The 19,396-nt window shown below is 40.3% G+C and overlaps 2 protein-coding genes across 5 annotated transcripts; both read right to left on the bottom strand.

Moving 5' to 3' along the window:
• Window positions 1–363: 363 nt before the first annotated feature.
• Window positions 364–11,524, bottom strand: LOC138616879 (circularly permutated Ras protein 1-like). Of its 2 annotated transcripts, none has more exons than XM_069691458.1 (20): window positions 10,840–11,524; window positions 9,785–10,051; window positions 8,158–8,370; window positions 7,950–8,066; window positions 7,788–7,868; window positions 7,611–7,684; window positions 7,163–7,348; window positions 7,036–7,077; window positions 5,983–6,072; window positions 5,710–5,861; window positions 5,519–5,600; window positions 4,881–5,011; window positions 4,667–4,751; window positions 3,033–3,139; window positions 2,759–2,871; window positions 2,142–2,259; window positions 1,483–1,623; window positions 772–865; window positions 654–680; window positions 364–568 (listed from the first exon to the last, which is right to left on the bottom strand). In XM_069691458.1, the coding sequence occupies exons 1-20, from the start codon at window positions 10,928–10,930 to the stop codon at window positions 479–481; spliced, it is 2,301 nt and encodes a 766-aa protein (XP_069547559.1). In that variant the 5' UTR covers window positions 10,931–11,524; the 3' UTR covers window positions 364–478. The 2 variants fall into 2 exon arrangements, with proteins under 2 accessions (XP_069547559.1, XP_069547560.1); XM_069691459.1 differs by having other exon boundaries at window positions 9,785–9,929; window positions 10,840–10,864.
• Window positions 11,525–12,264: 740 nt separating this feature from the next.
• On the bottom strand, window positions 12,265–19,396 carry LOC138616883 (protein kinase C and casein kinase substrate in neurons protein 1-like). Of its 3 annotated transcripts, none has more exons than XM_069691464.1 (11): window positions 19,215–19,396; window positions 18,727–18,891; window positions 17,467–17,560; window positions 17,197–17,353; window positions 16,719–16,954; window positions 15,745–15,900; window positions 15,211–15,386; window positions 14,981–15,101; window positions 14,589–14,656; window positions 14,384–14,463; window positions 12,265–12,879 (listed from the first exon to the last, which is right to left on the bottom strand). In XM_069691464.1, the coding sequence occupies exons 3-11, from the start codon at window positions 17,521–17,523 to the stop codon at window positions 12,767–12,769; spliced, it is 1,164 nt and encodes a 387-aa protein (XP_069547565.1). In that variant the 5' UTR covers window positions 17,524–17,560; window positions 18,727–18,891; window positions 19,215–19,396; the 3' UTR covers window positions 12,265–12,766. The 3 variants fall into 3 exon arrangements, with proteins under 3 accessions (XP_069547565.1, XP_069547563.1, XP_069547564.1); XM_069691462.1 differs by having other exon boundaries at window positions 17,467–17,537; XM_069691463.1 differs by lacking the exon at window positions 19,215–19,396 and having other exon boundaries at window positions 17,467–17,537; window positions 18,727–18,903.

The following is a 19,396-nucleotide window of genomic DNA, read 5'->3' as shown; positions in this document are numbered from 1 at the left end:
TATTTTAGTGTGTTAAGGGAGATGTGCATAAAACATAAGACGGAGGCCACGTCAGTACATCATTTAGTGAGAAACTTGCATGTACTGTACTATATTTAATGAAGCCTTTTCTAAATCTGCATATGAACTATTATTTTGGATGTTTAAGTATGTTGTGAGACGTATTTTGATGACACTAAAGGATCTGGGCGTTAGCTGCATGCTGGTGCTTTTGAATCAGGTTTATTTTTATATGTTTATGTCAGTGCACAAACACAAACTCTGCCACAGGGACAGTGTCAAACACACACCGCTATTTACTGTTTACTGTCTCAGCAGTTTTCACATGGAACACTGAAGATAACAAAAAGTCTGAATCTGAGATGAATTGTGTAATATATTGTTTATTGTGTGAAATATTTGAAGGGTAATCCTGTCAGATAATCAAAGTACATTTGCAGCCTTGTCATTCATGCTGTTTGAGTTCATTGGCAGTTGGCTAGGGTCTCTGTTTATTCTTCAGTGACATGATCTCCATGTTGCTGTGCTTCATGGTGTAGAGCAGCGCTGCACCGGCATCTGTTAGAGACTGGTGGGAGGAGAGGAATTAAAGAAACAACTCAACAGAGCGAACAGCAGAGGTTGTTGTCAAGTTTAATAAGAGCATGAATTACCTGTGAGTCTGAAATGACAGATTGTAACTGGGAAAAAAGAAACACAAGACAGTGAAGTGTTAAAGAAGGGTGATTCCAGTGTGAGGCACTGAATCTACTAAAATCTCTGAGAACTCACCCTGGTGAAGTTATGTATGTTGTTGTATATTGGCTCCATGGTTTTGACCCATTCTTGGTATATCTGTTTGTCCTTTGAACTGCGATTATGCTCTCTGCCAACAGAGTCACACACTTTGTATTATTTATTATCCTTCAAACGTGAGAAATATTCTACGTATAAAGAATCATGCACACACACTGACACATTATTGACAATATCAAGCTGATCTTAAAAAAATGATATCTGAAAAATGAAGCTTTGGGAAACTTGTGATCACTTACACGTGATTCTGTAGTTTGGAACATTTTTCATGGTGTAATGTAGATTCCCATGTGAAAACCATTCCACATATATTTTGGTATATGTAATATATATATGTAAAACATGGGAAACTCATGCACTTTTTCTGTAAGGGATTTCATTGATAATATCAAGTTGATCATAAGAAATAAAAAAAACTTAAAATGGTCATTTTTAATAAACAACAAATTATTTCAATCCTTTGAATTTATCGTCATCAAATCATATTTTTCTTGATAGCATTTGATGCTATATTTTTTATCCCTTTTGATTTCACCTTCACATTTACTAGATATATGATTACATGTGCAGAATCAGCCTTCAATAAATCCATTCGTCAGACTTCAGCATTAAGTAGCTCTCATTTTACATGTTAGTCTCACACTAATGCTGCCGTCAGTCAGAGGTCAGGTCTCCGCTGTTACTCACATTGCTCTCTCAATGAGCTTCCTCTGCAACTCTCCTTCCCCTCTGGCGTCGAGGAAGCGACATCTGACAGCCAGAGCGGCGCTGGCCTGTGACGAGTTGAGCTGAATGATGGCCAGAGACAGAGAGGACAGGGCTGCCGAGCTGAGGAGGAGGGCCACTCTGTTATTATGAGAGTGCTTCTCAACATTTACAGCATCAGCCTTGCCATTATATTCCTGTGCAAACACACTCAGGGGCCACTTTGTATTGGCTCAGACGATGAATTGCATGACCTTCATTCAGTATATGAAGCAGGCGGACCGGGTTGAGTGGTTCATTTACTGTGTAACTAAATGTTACAATGGAAGAGAAATTATTTACATGGTGTGATCACTTCTGCATGAAAGCTCCAGTATCTCAGCAACAGGCTGTCTCCTTGGATTTTTAAAACTGCTTAGCCTAAAGGTTCACTGAGATTGGCATGAAATAATACATCCAATCAATTGTCGTCCTGAGGGTGAGAACGCCTTGTTGATTAAAGATGTCAGAAGATAATGACTTGTTTAAGCTTATGAGAAAGCCACAGGCATGCAGATAGCTCAGTGTAACTGTAGTGTGTATGAGGAATATTCAAAACAAAAGTAAATGAAGCATTGTGATTATAAAAATATCATTATCACCTGTCATTAGTAACATCTCGGTCTGCGGTTATCACCCTAAACATCCTCTGTCCGGTCCTTTTCCTGTACCTGATCTGCAGCTGGATAGACACACGGCTACCAGAGACCGGTAATGACACTGAAAAGAAGCAGAAAATTAACACGACTGATGTGAGATGAAGGCTTTTAAACCAACAATCATGTACAGACAAATTACATGTTGCTTTGTGGCTGCTTGGTGGGGTTCATAGATTTAGATTTATAATTAAAATGGAGCAAATGTACACCAATTAGCCACAATAACAACAACAACAACAAAAACTAATATTGTTAGTGTCTCTCTCACTCTACCAAAATGGACTTCTGTAGCCAGGCAGCCTTTTTACAAGGTCCATTTTGGTTTTTTTCCTTGTAAGTTGTTATTTTCAGATGTGATGACTCACTTCACATGTTGCTGTCTCTCTTGCGGTGATCTCAGACTGAGACTTACGGTTTTCTTGATTGGCAAAGACAGAAATCATCACATTTCTCCATGTTCTCGAGACGAAGCAGCACACATCACTCGCCTTATTCCTGGGAGATTATGTACGACTGGAACTGGGAAGATAAATGAGCCACTACCAGTTTTCTTTTCTCACCTTCTGCATCCTGTTCATTGGCTCCAAACTGGAAGGTGATCTCTGTATTTGGGTCCACGTTCCCCACCTCTCTGGTCCCTTTGTGTGCGGCCTCCCTCTCTCCTCTCATATGCCTGCAGCACAGGAGAACATGAGTCAGTGCTTTCTGCCTTATACTATTAATGTGCTCACAATTAAAGTGCATGAATTCCTTTCATGTGCCAAGGATCTCGAGAGACCAATTCATGAAGCAAATACTAATATTATGGGTATTGAAGCAGAGTACAGATCTTACAGTGATTTGGGCAGCAGAAGTGTTACAGTGCACTGCGTAGCGATGGTCCTGTTTTGAATGATCTGTTCAAACTCTGAGTGCAACCTGCTGGGACTGGCTATTACGACCTGGATACCGAGAGACAACACAAATTGCCAACATGAGAAATGCATGATTTGTGTTGAGTGATATACATAATTAAAACGGCAAGCAGTCCGAAATATGAAAACAAGGCATGTCGTCCTAAATATGATAAAAAAGTCATACTGCATGTCGTCCGAAATATGATAAAAAAAAAGTTACACTACAGCATGTCGTCCGAAATATGATCAAAAAGCCATACTATAGGAACACGCAAATTCCACATAGAAAGGACCAGCCGAGTATCAAACCTGGGACCTTTATAATGAGATGATAACACTGACAATTACACCATTGTATTGCCTGCCATTACTTGAACGGAAGTCATACTTATACCATGTCGTCAGAAACGGCACAAAAAAGTCATACTTATTTAATGTCGTCCAAAATGTGAAAAAAACATATAACTTATATAAGTCAGACAAACATGCAATAAAGGCAGCACAATTTTACAGTTGCTAGCATTGTCATCTCACAATCAGGAAGTACTCGGATCGATCAGGGGCTTGGGACTCTGTCTGTGGAGGATTGCATGTTCTTGCTTGGAGTGTGACTTTGTCACATTTACGACTACATGCATGATGTTTGTTTTACATCATGGACTGCATTGCATAAGGAAGTCATCCATGTTTTGGACAACATAATTTACTCTTAGGTTATTACTTATGCAGGAACATGCAAATTCCACATAGAAAGTCCCAGGCGGGTATTGAACCCAGGACCTTTAGACTGTGAGACGACAACGCTGACAACTGCACCATTGTGTTGCTTATAGCATGTCGTCAGAAATAGCACAAAAAAAATCATACTTCTTTAATGTCGTCCAAAATGTGAAAAAAATTTCATACTATAGCATGTCATCCGAAATATGATCAAAAAGTCATACTATAGCATGTTGTCTAAAATATGATAAAAAAAAAGTCATACTATAGCATGATATTTTTTTTCATATTTTGGACGACATGCTATAAGCATGACTTCTGTTCAAGTTATTGAAGCTAACACAGTGGTGCAGCTGTAAGTGTTGTTGTCTCTCAGTCTAAAGGTACTGGGTTTGATTCCTACTTTGGATGACATAATATAGTATGACTTTTTTTAGATATTTTGGATGAAGTTTAGGTCTTTGTGTTAAGACACTTTTTTTTTTAATGTAGGTATGATCTACATGTCCACCGAATTTTGTGCATATAGGTGAAAGTAGGTGCCGGGGCTGCAGTTTAGGGGGCGCTAATGAGACATTTGGCCACGCCCACTCGCAAAACCACTACAATACGTCAACCTTTGCCACGACTGACACAAGTTCCAAGTTTCATGAGTTTTTGAGTATGTTAAAGCTGCCAAAAAGGCGATTGAGCTTAAGGAACGAGAATAATAGGGAAGAAGAGTTCCTTGAAGAACAATAGGGCTTTCGCACCATTCGGTGCTTGGGCTCTAACTAAAAGGAGTGGATATAAAAAATTTGACTCAGCTGTGGAAACAAATGACATGAAGCACAGTGTAACTCTGTCTCTTACTTTCCCTCCAGTGCGATCAGCGAGCCTTCCCAGCTCATCCAGCCTGCAGTCTGTTCCCTCTATGGACAGCACAGACACTGTCACACTAAAGAGAGGAGGATACATCAGAATGACCTTCATCACAGAATATCTGGATCAACTCAGCAGCAGCAGTCCTCCTCCATCTTTTAACACTTGTTCCCATTTTTTGGGATTTGGAAAAAAAAGTACCAACCCCTGATTAGCAGCGTACTCCCCCATCTCCTGGTAGAAGATGGTGGATGAGAGGAGGGTGTGAGCATCGTTGTCCTCCACCTCTAGATTCCCCAAGTCTGTGTTGGCCTTCCCATCTGTACAGATAATCACCTTTAAGATCAGCAGGGATAACAAATCAGCGTTATATTGTTTAAAAAAACAGAAATATAATTGTTCACCACAGGAAGTACTGACATGTTTTTATCCATTTACTATGCCTAAAATTTCTGTAACCATAATTCAGTTCAAGCCTGGAATGCAGGAAAGTTATTATATAACCCTGCTAACTAAGGGTGTCCTGGTCAGCAAATAGTTGGAGTGGTTTGAGTCCTGCTGTTGAATATTACATCCCTCATTCTCCCCCTTATTCCTGCATCTATTCAGTCTGCTATCCATTAGAAGACAGAAATTCAAATCCCTAAAATCCTGATGAACATACATCAGATTAAAATTCCTGTTTAAAATCATTATTTTAATATTTTTCATGTCTACACATCTGTCATGAAAACTTTATAAGAAGTTCTATTACTACAGGTTGCTTGTAAAGTACATGTGACCTCTAAACTAAACAGTGCAAGAGACAGACACGTACTGTCAAAACTTAACAGTCAAATTTACCTTTGAGCCTGGCGCTCTGGAGGCCATTGTGATTGCAAGAAGAGAAGCTGGACCAAGAGCTGTGGTTCCATTTGCAGATAAACTTTCAACAAAAGGAGTGACCAGATTACATAAATGTAAATATAATGCAACGCATATAATGCAATTGTCTACAAAAAGAGAAAAACAACTGATTGCAGTTTTCCGCGTACCCCATAACTTGTCTCTGCAGGTAGTCCTTGGTCTGTGAAAGAGGAGGTGGACTGGAGAAACTGCCTGCAGCTTCTTTCAGATAGTTGCTGTCAATCAACTCGGCACCACTCAGGGAATGTGATGTGAAATTTTCATATCCATGCATTGTCACCTGCAGATCAGCAGATGAAAAAGGCCACAGTAACGTCTTTGTTCGAGATAATAATAAAGTGAGGAGAATCAGGGAGAAAAATGTTCATCCAAATCTAAGAGAGTTTTTTTGGAACATGTACCTGATAGTTGAAGGTGATGAGCCCCACTCGTACATCAGGCTGTTCTTCACTGAGTCTCTGAACACACTGGAACATGGCCTCCTGGACAAACTGTTGAAATAAAACTTTGTTTTAATCAACAGTGGCTCCTTGATAGCTTCTCTTCACAGCTGTTAATATTGTAATAATGCATGTACACGAGCAACACATTTCCTGTTTTGTAAGTCTTAATTTTCAAGACAGCTATTGTTACTTCAACTGTAACATGGAGGTTCATGTGGCCTCTTTTAAAATGAGCTCTAACTGGAATCACAGTATGTCAAGACTCATTTACAACCTTCCAAATGTTACTTTAGAATTATAAAACTAAAAGTGAAATTTTGGGGTTGTATGCATCTACCAACCACTCAAGTTGCAGCTTTTATCCATGTCTGTTAAGACTCCAATATGTACTGAAGACTTTGACAGAATTTGGCCAATAAATCTGATTTTGATAGAAAATGAGGTTGCAGCTGTGACAGTAGATGATGCTTCAAATGTAAATGTTGCTGCAAAGAAACTACAAATTCTAAATTATGGATGCTTTACATATCTTCAACCCAACAGCACAGAAGATCTACACACTCACCACAGTTTAAAGGTGGACACCCAAGATTGACTGACCAATTCAGTATCTAGACTAACTAAAGTTTATATGTGGTCACAATCTCTGCTTCTGTTCCTCAGTTATGTGTGTTGCGTAAGGGCCATAAAAGTGCTTTTGCAGAACATAATGTCACAATGAAATATTGACTTTTTGAAATGTGATCACGCCATCATTTTGTTCTGTAAAACATTTGTGTGAAAATTTTTCATAATTAGCACATTCATTCTTGAGTTGGCGACACTCACAGTCACAGTGACCTTTGTCCACCAAAATTTAATTAGTGTATCCTTGAGTACAAGGGAACATTTGTTCCAAATCAGAAGAAATTCCCTCATGGCGCTCCTGATATCATACACATGGGACTGATGTACAGATATATGTTCCTTAGATGCCGCAGCTGTTGCCTGCACAGAGGCATAAAGACTCACCTGGAGACGGGATCTGTGGATGATATTCTCTCCCTCCGACACCTGGAAGCAACAGAGTTCGATCATTTGAAACACTGAAGTTTGACCTCATGATACCAAGAGTAAAGTGTCAGTTATGTTGTTGTACCGGAGAGGTGATGCTCATGGAGCCTGAGATGTCGATGCAGAACAACAGCAGAGCGTCAGCGGCACACCGGGGCTTTTCATCAGGGTTCAGCAAAAACAGGCCATCCTGGTAACCATTTAGTGGCCTCTGTAGTGCATTGGCAGAGCTGGTCGAATCCCAGGACTGACAGAAGTAACACACACTAACCTGCAGTACAGCAAAAGGAGGGAACATCTCACTGAGAAACTGGCTTGCAGTCATCAATCAGACTAGTCCAATCATCTGTTGTTTCATTATGTTGTGATCAATAATACTTAATATGCTCGACTGCCTCCAGAAGTTTGTCATATTATATTTCCCATCAGTAATAACCAGCAGATTTACAGGTGTAATTTATATTTGAGATCAATGACTCTTAATTGTGTTTCCATTTATCAGTTTCAGACTAAAGGTCAAATGTGATTATTACCACGTTGTCATAGCAGGAGTCCAGCAAAGAGCCACACTGGGAGCACGAGGTGGGTTCTCTTTGTATGGGATTCACTGGAAAAACAGGCAGCATAATCATCATAAGTAAATCTAAAAAAAAAAATCAAACCAGATGGCTGATAATGGAGGTATGAAGTTATGATAAAGGTTTACTGACCTTTTTCCTCTGAGAGTAATTTGCCTAAACTGACAAGGACCACGTTGGGATTTCCTGGCAGAGGACCTTTATCCTCTGATCCTGCGTTGGGAATAACACAACATTATTACCAAGATATTGGTCATTGGATAGCTTGGCAGAGACTAATGTAATTACCTTTACCTTCAAGTGGTTGGATGGAGGAAGACTTTTGAGAAGATGAAGGAGATGATGAAGGTAACAGCACCAGGTACTCTGGCAGTAGTTTCATAAATGAAGGTCTTGGAGGTAGAGCTGGGGCTGGAAGGTAAGAGCAGAAGAAACTGTTATGTACGGGTTGTGATCTTTAACCCACACAAACTGGAATCAAATTATAAATTAAGTCTTTTACCTGATGTCTGCACGATGCCAGGATTAGGCAGCTTCACCTCAGCCCCGGTGCCCTCTGGTGTACAGTAGGAGTACACCCAGGGAGGTGCATTTAAATCCGGCTCACTTTTTGGCAGGTCATAGGCCTGACTGTTGGTGTTGAGGGAGGCGAGTGGCTGGTTGTGAAAAAGGGACGGGTTACTTGCTGCAGGTCTCATACGTGGTGGAAGAAGAGCTGGGTAAAGCAGACAGGGGCAGAGTGTTAAAGGAGTAATTGATCCCAAAATTAAAGATTATTATTGATCTACTCAACTACCAATTGGTTCAGTTAAATCTCATCACCAAACACAGTGATGTACATCCACATCTAGAGATACACCAATCTAGTTTGTCAGATTGGTATCAGAGCAGATGTAGAGTGTCATAATTGATGCTATATATTTGGGCTGGGGGCAGAAATCACAGATGTTGATGTATCAGAGCTTTATTGAACTTATTAAGCTGTTTAGGTATCAGCCTGTGTGACTGAAACATATGTTACACAGTTTTTTTTGTCAATGTCACTGACATATCTGGTCTCATGTTACCTTACAGACTTCTAATTTGTAAAAAGAGAGCAATGATATTCAAGTTGAAATCATGCCTTCCTCACATCTGATGGTATCAGACCATGCAGATTAGTTTCCCCCCGTGGCTGCGTGGGTTTTTATTCTGGCTTTTAGTCCAAACTCATGCATGTGAGTTTAATTTATGACTCTAAATTGGCCGTAGGTGTGAGTGTGAATCCTTGTACGTGTAAGCCCTGTGAATGACTCGCCTTTTGCCCAATGTTGGCTTGGATCAGCTCCCAGGACCCCCTGCAGCCCTTTGGATAAACAAGTAAAGGTGATGGATGCTCAACATCTGTGATTTCTGCTTCCACCCCAAATATGAAGCACCAGTTATGCTACTGTATCTCAAACATGCACAAATGAGACCAGGACCACTTGCAGGATTAAAAAACAATAATTAAAAGAAGGTACTTATTTATTTTGTATTTTTGGCTGAAGTTATCTTTGAATACCCCCATATAAATTCAAAGAACTCCCCCAAGATCGGTCTGGGTAATCTGCTGTTTCAAAAGTATTTCTGACTCGAATAATGTGTCCAAATTTAAATGAAAAATTTCACATTGTTTAACTCACATTTTTCTTTGACATACCTCTGGACACACTCATAATTCTGCCTTTTTTGTTGAATATTCGAAGAAATAAAGTAAACAGGAATTTAAAGCTCATGATAAGAACCTTTGATGACAAATGTTGCTGTGGAAATCGAAGGTACATTAACACCAGCAGGATAAATCTGGGCACATGAAATGAAAGAGCAGCACTTGCCTGAAACATCTCCAGTGGAGCTGCTCTGTGGCCATTAGTGGCCTGTGATTTTACAGCCATGTGTGTGTGACTGTGATGAGAAAAGATCGACTCTTTTTTAGAACCTCACAAAGGCTTTTTGAATGGCTGCATTTAAGTAAGTGGGAGAGCAGCACCTCTTCTGTGCATTCAGGAGACCTCAGTGTTGTGTCAGGTATCTGACATAATGAAACAGCACAGAAACTAACCTTCTTCAGGCATACAGCTACAGTAATAGTGTTACAGTCACTGTACCTGTCTTTCGTGGAGGTGTTGACTGTTGAGGAGTTACGCTGCTGGAAGAAGCCACCTCCAGCTTTTTGTGAAATTCAGCATTTTCGTAGAAGACACTGGGCTTCATGACCTGCTGCACCTTCTTCTTTTTCAGCTGCTCGATGATCTTGGGAGGAGAAGTGAGGGGCTTCGGTGAGTTGGCTTTTACAGAATTTGTTGAGGTAGGAGGAGGAGGAGGAGGAGGAGGAGGAGTGCTAGGACGGATCCGGTTAATGGGAGGAAGGAGAGCTAGAAAGCATGAAAATCAAGAAATTAATACATACATGGGCTGTTAATCTGAAGGGAGCCTCAAGCAAGAAAAATGTGAGCACAGACAAAAACAACTGGCGCAGCGATGACCTTTATGCTGTGAAGAAAATGTGACTCAGGTGGCAGATGGCTTTTTCTGGGTAAAGCAAAGTATGTGAAAGGAATATCTCCTCGAAGACAGACAGGAGAGGTTGTGTGTGTCACTGATTGCATAACACATAATGGTACTTAACCAACCAGTCACCCAGAAGACTCTGATGAAAAGAAAAATACACCTACAGACACTTTTACATAGTTATGTATCATCAATCTTTGATATTCAGAGCAAACAAGTGCTATTTTGTGATTACGTTTTAGAATATAGTTCTTTAATCGTTCTCTCAACTTCACTTAATGATTTCCTACATTTCCCAGTATTTATTTGGACGTCCTCCGGAGAATGGAGAGTGCCAGCAGGTGACAATTGAGCAGAAAGTAACAGCTTTGTGCGTCTTTGATGGATTTTTTTCAAACTGGTGAGTCATCAAAGACGCTGTTTGAATCTGCAGCTGACACTAAAATCGGATGTTTCCCGTTCCTGTTATGGATAGCTGAAATAGGTTTTGTCAAACTTCACTGAAGCTGCAAAGTACCTGCGTGTTTTGTTAGTGATGCGTGGAATTGGGAAAAGTACAACTGAGAAGCCAAGTGGACACAGAAATGTGACATCTGTCTTTTTTTTAAAGGCAGCGTCAGTGTTTTAACTTTAGACTTGAATGAAATCCCACCTGAGCGTTTCACGACATTGGCATTGGGTCGCTGGCTGTCCTTCTGACTCAACGACGGTTTCACATAAACAAACCTACAAGCAAATTCCATCGTGATTCAACCTGCCAGCGACAGAGAGAACATGATTTAAGAGAATGTGACGACCAATAACATAACATCAGTAATCACAGGAGCACATGTGTACATTCAGCCTCATATAAGAAACTTCAACAAGAAGATAAAATTCACAAGTCCTCTAAACATGAGAACATCTGAAACATACTTACCGATGCAGAGTCATCTGAATGCAGATTTTACAGTACAAGTACAGACATCAAATACTCCCAGGTCTTAGAAATGTTACAAAGGCAGTTTCACATCTTTTCATTCGTCAGTTGTACCTAAAAAATGTCATCCAACAGGTTTCTTTCCTAAAGAGTCTTCTGTCACAACACACTGTGTTGTGAGGCTGGCTGGTTAGTTAGATATTTATCACTTGTTGCACATCTCTAGTTAAACATTTCACAGATATAAATGAAATGGGTGGGTGAAGTAAACCAGGGCAGTAAAGTGGCAAAGGTCAAAAGGATTAATAGCCTTTCAAAGTAAAAGAACATCCAACACTCATTGTATTCTTTCATGTTTGCAACTGAATTCTCATGCTATTATGCTCTCACATATCTTTTTATTTAGAAGATGTTTTATTTGTGTAATTACATAAATTTTTCATGTCCAAAAATTACCTGGTTATGTTATCAAATACATTTTAAATTTTCTTTTCAAAATTATTAGATTAGATTAGATTTTACTTTATTAATCCAACAGTGGGGAAATTTAGTCGTCACAGCAGCATAGAGAAAGACACAAAAAGTGCACACAATATGAATAAATGTACAAATATTTATGAGATTATGGCACATATGAACACATGTATGTTTTTGTTTTTGATCTGTTGCTGTCACTGTACGAAAGATCCTGTCTGGTCAAACAAAAGTACTCTGCTTGGAATAATAATTTGCATGTAATATAATTTAACCAGAAAGTTAAATTGCTTTGTTGAAATTTTTTTAATTACATTTTGGCCTTCTGCCAAAATCCAGAATCTCTGAATGTGCAAATCTCCTACTTCACTAAAAAGTCAATTTTCATTATGAGCTCAGGAGGTTTCAACTTTCCTCATTATGTTTGCGTTAGATATATAATATATGGAATCAGGACTGGTTCTGAAACTAGTTGTTACATCACAAAATGCATCCCATATGTCTTCATCTCAGATTTTTAGGTGAGCACAGAGAAGCTTTTCTGCTTCAGTAGATGAATGTGAAAACAATCTTCAGGGAAAATCAATAGTGTTTTGTGAAGTTCAAACGTTTAAGTGAAGGAACAAGAAGCAAATGGTATTTTTAAGCAGAAGAGGACTATAAAATATGTGTCAACAAGATGGATTAGAGCCATATACTTATACTTTTATTTTGAAAATCCATTCCCTTGCTCAACGGAACTGCTGTGTATTCTACATAATAATAATTATTAAGTAAACATTAACCTTGCCTGCACCCACCATTGTAAACTGTGGGTGGATAAACCCTGTCTATCTGCTTCCTCTTCATTACAGCGGCCTAATGACTCAGACATGATGGCAGTAAATAAATATCTTCTCTGGTTCTCTTTTGTTTTGTCTGAACATGCACACCTGCATGCAAACACACAAACACATATACACATTCAGCACAAACAGTACATTATAGTCTTTGATAAGTTAATTCATATTTCAGAAATTCTCAAACCAGGTAGGTTAGAATATTAAGGCCTTAAAACTTTTCATTTTAAAAACAGCTGGGAACAGATTATATCCGACTTTACACTCAGAATCAGTGTGACAACATCTTAAATGATAATAAATGTTATTAAAAAAAACAAAAATATAACATGTTTGACAGTGTGATTTCACTCGGCAACTTCAACATAATTGGCTGGATAGAAGCCCTCCTTGTCGTTGCTCAGAACTCCTCGACACCAGCCTTGGTCGTCCTCCTCCTCGACCTTCAGGAACACTTCACCTGGATTCAAAAAGAAGAAAGCACAGCTCACTCATGGTCACAATAGACAAGTGTTTTCAGACCAAACATTTCTAAGGACTTTCTTGAGAGGAACTATCCCCCAGAAAGTTCCCCTGACAGCTACATAGGTTCTAAGGCTTTTTCCAGTTTGCATTCACACTGTCAATATGAATTCTGAAGTGACATATCACGGCGTAACAGGGCGACTTTTGATTTTTCTCTTTGTCAAATGAAAGCTCAAGGCTTACTGTTTACACAGTTTTCAAACATGGCGGTTGCCTGTGCTCGAACAATCCCTTCACACTTATGTCACCACAGTTCTTATTGTGACGGGGGAGATAACCAGGGTGTGGACACACAATAAAAGAGGAACTCCCTCCCACTGTTCTTGCAACTGTGAAATAATTTATGCGGTCCAAAAAACGCCTATAGATGTTTTGCCTCTGAGATTTAACATAATCACATTATAAACAAACTTGTTTCAATAAGAAGCGAGTTATATGCATGAATGCAGAATTCAAAAGCAAGTTGGATTCTTAGTTTATTTTGACTTCCAGGAAAGTCAAAGGTTTTTGGAGTATGTCCATTGGCCACCTTGCTCATAATCTGACACTTTGACAATAAACAAACCTCTGTGCATAGTGTACATAGAGCAGCTAATTGATACAAACATGTTACAACTAATAGAAAAGTGCTTCAACATGTATTTCCTGTTAAGGCCACTCGATGCTGGATCTAAACAAACCACCTCTACTGTATCTTTGCCATCTTAAATATCTCTCATTTTACATGCGTTAGGATCTAAATTGTGGTTTGGAGGATATTTATAGAGGTGTTTTGCCTTAAGGTGGTGCATTCACCCTGAGCCTCATCAAATAGCCCAGATGCGGGTTTTCTGACTCCAAAACCACCGGCTGCAAGCCAAACAGTAAATCCAGGCTTCAAAACTTCCCACCAGAAACCTTGCAGATGCTACGTCCCATTTTCGTCAAGCAGAGTTTCAAACCAAATGAAAGCAATGGCAATAAATGCACTTTCACAAGCAAAATATCTTTCCTCAAGCAAATTTTAAGGACAGCTTTTGGACTTTGCAGAAACTGAGTGATCTTAACGTTGAGTTAGCTGAGGAAACTACTCTTCCACAAAACAAAACTTTTTTCTAGTTCCTTAACATATGCAGAGGACAGAGCATTTTTGTGGGCACACTTCAGATTTTTGGTCAGGCAGACATAAAAGAAACTCCACACAGGTCAGTTTTGTCCTTCAAAGCTACACCAGGCAATTTCCTTTGTTAGTAGCGACAAGTTATGAAATTAAAACTTCAGGTTTACAAACCACACAACACACCCGCCTGTCTGTAATCATTGTGGAGGGATGGATTGCCTTTCTGTCTGTCTGTACTGTCATTCAGATTTATGCGGATACAGGGGTTGTAATTCTGTATAAAAATGTTGCTCTAATTCTGAGATTTAATGATGTCATTGCATCACACTTAATGTGTCACCTGCTTTAAAGGACAGCTCATCACCCTCCTCTCCCACGTAGTCGTACACAGCTCGCACCTTCACACCTCCAATCATCACACTAAGAGAAGACATGTCAAACTCCATAAATAAGACTCAGGCTGAAATGCTTTGGGTTTAAATCTGGGTTATTATATTTTTCTTATTCATTAATCTGAGATTATATAACAAACCAACAGAACCTACGGTCGGCTTTCCTTTCCTTTCTGGTCTCTCTTCTTTCTCTTTAGCTTTTTCACTGGTGGGACCCATTCCTGGAGGACAAGACAGAAAATCATCTTGTCAACAAACAGGTCCACGAGAACAAAAACTGTACTGCAACGCATGTTTGTAAATTCAAATCACACTGTATAAAAAAAAATCCTAAGAGTTTTGTTTAAATGGGTGATGAAATGTCCTCTCCTACCCAACAGGAAGGACAATTTTCTGTCATAATAGAGAAAAGTTACCTTTCATTTATTTGTCTTTTTACATTTGTAATATAGAAATACCCACTCAATGAAAGAGTTAAAATTTCTTCAAGTAAATATTTTTGAATTCTTTTTGTCTTCACATTCTGTATTTTTCTGCATGTATACCTTAATCTTTGGCCAGTCGGTGGGCATGCCAGGACCGTGATTGTTCTTCCACCATTTGAGATCATCTTGTTCACTGATGGACATCAGTGTGTGGTGGAGCTCACTGTAAACTGCCTTCACACTGACACAAAGACACAGAACAGTGGCTACAGAGCACTTGCCTTTGTGGTGACTCAGTAATTTGTGCACCATATATATGGATACAAACAAGCACTCAGGTGGCTACTCACCTCTCGTTGTTGGTGACATCCAGATGTCTGTGGATGGAGAGGAAGGCCTGCTTCAGAAAGCTGATCCTTTTTCTCTCCTCCTCCTGCGACTGCTCAAAGATGGCCTCCATCTCCTCCATGTAGCGAGGCGTGTAGGACGTCACATCCTCCAGCACTTTCTCATATCGCTCTCTAGTCTGCAGGCATTTCAGGAGAAACCATTTCACGGAAGATCCAATATGTATAAATCATCTGCCGCTCTCCACTGTTCCCATGCTGGTCTCCATAAACACTGAGCAGACTAACAATAACACATCTCCATACAAGGGAACTGCTTGGAACTGGAGCTTGTGTTTAGAGTCGAGTTTCTCAACTGAATAAATATCCCCACATGCAGCAGGCCAACAACACTTTCCTGGAATGCCACATGTTTAACTCCATTAAATGTTGTGGATCAGGAATTGTGCATTTAGATGTGCTGTGAATGCATCCCTTATTTAACATGCAGCACTGACTTGGAGTGAAGGGCTGCAGTGTGTAAACGTCTCTACTCACCTTTTCCTTCTCCTCGGTGGCCTTCTCTCTGGCCCCTGCGATCTTCAGCTTTTTCTCTTCACTCATTTCAGAGTTTTCGTTTGCTTGCTTCTCTTTGTCAAGTGTTGCTTGCTCTCTCTGACAGGACTTGTGGTACGCCACTCGCACCTTCTCCAGCTGTTAAACCAAATTCACATATACATATTATTTACTTGATTGAAAACTTTGGGAAATATGCTTTTATTTCTGAGAGTTAGATGTTTAGTTGCCAGTGAGATGGTTAGCTTAGCTTTCCGCAAAAGCTTGAGAGAAAGACCTGGCTATGCTCTGTCAAAAAGTTAAACATAAAAATCCCCTTCCAAAACCTTTTAAGTCCATTAATTATGTTAACATTGTCAACATGTTGCCTCTTGGAGCCTTAATTGTAGCGGGCCCAGAGACTGCAAAGGCCTAGCCAAGAAATAGCCAGCTCACAAAACTTTCCATACAACAGGTTGCATTTTATGTAGGACTTCATTTGATATGATTTTGTGTCCATATTTTAAATTCAAAAGGCAAAATATTGGTCAACTAAACTTCCTTTACTTGATTTCAAACATTTATTTTTCATGGTTAGTTTAAGTCTATCGAAATTAGCTTTAGAAATTCATTGTCGTTAAAGTTACACATGCTTTAAATACAAATAGAGAAAAATATATTACAAGTTTGACATATATAATCTTATTTGCCTTGCTGCTGAAACTTAGATGAGATACTGAATACTAATCTCATTTGTCTGCAGTAAAATTTTGAGTTATGGCCGTCAACCGGTTAGCAGCTTTCAGCAGATGTTTTGTACGAAGCGCCAGGTAAAACAAAACTGTAAGGCATGCTGTCTCCCTATGTTTTTCTGTTAAGCGTTTTGCGTTAAGCTAAGATAACTGGCTGCTGGGTGTATCATTACAAGCATGTGCAGACACACATAGAAACATGTAAAGGATTTATGTGCGCTGGACCTTCATCAGCTTTTTGGACCAGGGTTTCTGGGCCTGCGAAAAGTTTGTGTTGTTCTCGTGGCTCTCCTTGAAGCCACAGAAGATTTTCTTTGGAAAGGTCTCCTTCTGCCAGGTTTTTACCCGCTCCCCTTCCTCTGTGACGAGCGACTGGGAGATGGAGGAGTGGAGGGCGGACAAACGCTCGGTGGAGGTGAAGAAACACTGCCACGCCCTCATGAGGGAGCCATAAAGTGGCCCTGGGGAGGCAGAAAAATAAAGGAATGAAATAACACAGAGCAGAGGTGAGTCATAGAACCAATAAAGAAATAATGACCTCCATTTATCCACTCGAAGTTTTCAAACAAGTACAGATGCTCTCATTTAATCAGAATCACGATGTAATTCTAACTTGATGAAAGCCGAGATGGTGAAAACAGCCTGGGAGTACATCTGGTTTTAGGCCAGCATGGCTCCCCATCGTGCAGTTTCTCATACTCACGAGAATCCACTATGGACTTCCACTTGCTGCTCCACTGGCTGAGCTGCTGGGCGTACTGTTTCTCTACCTTTGCTCTCTCCATGAAGCAGGCCACTATGTCGTTACAGGCCTGGAAGGACTGATCTGTTCGTTGCACTGTACGCACATAGTTCCCTGGCTGGGAGGAAAAGATGGAAGATGGTGATGATATGTAAGAAAAAGAAGTATTGATGCACTACTGTTTTGGTAATTTTCTTAGATCTTAGATTTAACCATAAATATATTCCTCACCATCCAGAAGCTCTGTTTCTTGGTACTCTCAGGCGGCTCTTTGGGGAGACTCGCCATTGTTGGTAACTCGTCTGTCTCAGAAGGCAGAAGATATCTGTGTTAAGTTGCCAGAAAGGTTAAAATGCAAAACATGCAAGGAAAGACTGCTTTTGATTGGCAGACACAAGACAATGATTATCGTGCAACAGGTTCAGTGAAATGTGTAGCCACAGCAGGATGACTTCCTGGTAAACAAAGCTGTTTCCTCTCTGTGGCACTGTGGCAGACATGTCTGACCACAAATTAGTGTTGGTTAAAACCTTGCATTGCACGTAAGTGTTGCTGAACTTATTGCCATTACAACTACTGATCCTGATGAAGTGTTATGTACTCTGTACAATACTCAGATACCCTCAAACCCGCCTGAGTGAGGGGAGTGTCCTTCCAGTGGCAGACTGGAATTCACAGGGGTGGGATCTGCCAGCAGGAATAGAACAGCTGCTCCAGCATTCTTCCTGTTGCCTTCCCAAAATAAACAGCACAGAAAGGTCATCTTTCCCTTTGCTCTGACTAATACAAGGCCTATTAGAACCAACTGTCTGCCACTCCTGACTCCTCCCGCTATTCAGTTCAGGGATCATAACCACAAGAGCGCAGTGGGGGACGATTTCTGATCCGGCAACATATTTTCAAGGGAATAAAGTTTCCACATAGCAGACATCTTTTGAACATGCATGTGCACATGAGGCAGATAGACAGGAAGGAGAAGGCAAACTGAACAAAAGAAGGGAGATGCATGCACAAACATGCAAGGAACAGTCACATTCAGGCATATTTCCGTCTATGCAAAACATTGACACATTGCTGGCTGAGTAATATAAAAGTGACTAACCACACCTTATCACAAGACTGAGCATGACCCAAAGTCATGCTCATCGAGGACCTTCTTTCCCTCAGCTAGCTGGCCTTTATGCTTACATGATCATGTGTTTTCAGATTTTCTTTCTTGCTTTCTATGAGCTTCTGCAAGTGGAAAGTCCCTGTTGAGTTTCTTTTTGACTTGATCCTCATGTTCTCTTGTCCATGCAGAAGTAAGGAAGAGAAGCGAACAGGTGCAAGTTTGAAACAGGACTCAGCAGCTCACCCTTTTGATTTTATCACACAGATGCATTCATATCAAAGTATTTTAATACTAAAAACTTCATTCAACAAGCAGAAACAAAAAAACAAAAGCAAAGAGTGGCAGCAGAACAGTCATGCCTGGGAGCAACCAGCACTTACATTTCTCTGGATCACCAGTGATTACTCAAGTGACCACTTGTTACTGCACTTCAAGGGGCTGCTGAGGATTTCTCTCCATGTCTGTCTCCCCCTCTCCTGGTGTGTCTCTCCTCCTCTAACACATGCTCCTCTCCCTCTCTCCTCTCTCACTGACCCAATTTCCCCCTGGCATTTAAAGTTACACACACACACACACACACACACACACACACACACACACACACACACACACACACACACACACACACACACACACACACACACACACACACACACACACACACACACACACACACACACACACACACACACACACACACACACACACACACACACACGTTGTTGATCTCAAAGTGGGCGTGAGACACTCAGACAATCCAAGCCAGCAGGAAAAAAAAAAAGAAAAGAAAAATTATCAAACAAATCAGAGCATCTGCATGGCTCAATGCTAATTGGCTTCAGGGCAAACAGAGGAGGGAGAAACTTACCTTTCTTGCGCTCCTCCCCCATCAGCTGTGTTGTCTATTTTGCAGTCATACCAGGATGAACTCTTCTTCCTCTTTTCCTTTACTTTAACCCCATCCTTTGCCTCTTTAACTCACTGGCTTCCTCCCTACAAGGTTGTTTAGCTCTACTAGCTCTCTGAGACTATCACCCTCTCACTTTGTCT

Source organism: Brachyistius frenatus, unplaced genomic scaffold, assembly GCF_029030835.1.
Source record: "Brachyistius frenatus isolate BFR_SWC_R1_liver_20210118 unplaced genomic scaffold, ASM2903083v1 Contig_11, whole genome shotgun sequence".
NCBI lineage: Eukaryota > Metazoa > Chordata > Actinopteri > Embiotocidae > Brachyistius > Brachyistius frenatus.
Note: the sequence above shows the minus strand (reverse complement) of the source record. Positions and strands in the feature narration are given on the sequence as shown.

What these genes read in the sequence shown, in the direction of transcription:
- LOC138616883 (XM_069691464.1), bottom strand. Translation starts at nt 17,523, where the DNA reads ATGGCGAGTCTCCCCAAAGAGCCGCCTGAGAGTACCAAGAAACAGAGC. An exon ending in CCGACTGGCCAAAGATTAAG is followed by an intron (nt 14,657 to 14,980) that starts GTATACATGCAG and finishes CTTGTCCTCCAG; the next exon opens with GAATGGGTCCCACCAGTGAA. An exon ending in AAAGGAAAGGAAAGCCGACC is followed by an intron (nt 14,464 to 14,588) that starts GTAGGTTCTGTT and finishes GTCTTCTCTTAG; the next exon opens with TGTGATGATTGGAGGTGTGA.
- LOC138616879 (XM_069691458.1), bottom strand. Translation starts at nt 10,930, where the DNA reads ATGGAATTTGCTTGTAGGTTTGTTTATGTGAAACCGTCGTTGAGTCAG. An exon ending in CTTCTGCTGCCCAAATCACT is followed by an intron (nt 2,872 to 3,032) that starts GTAAGATCTGTA and finishes CCTGTGCTGCAG; the next exon opens with GCATATGAGAGGAGAGAGGG. An exon ending in CGAGATGTTACTAATGACAG is followed by an intron (nt 1,624 to 2,141) that starts GTGATAATGATA and finishes CCTCCTCCTCAG; the next exon opens with CTCGGCAGCCCTGTCCTCTC.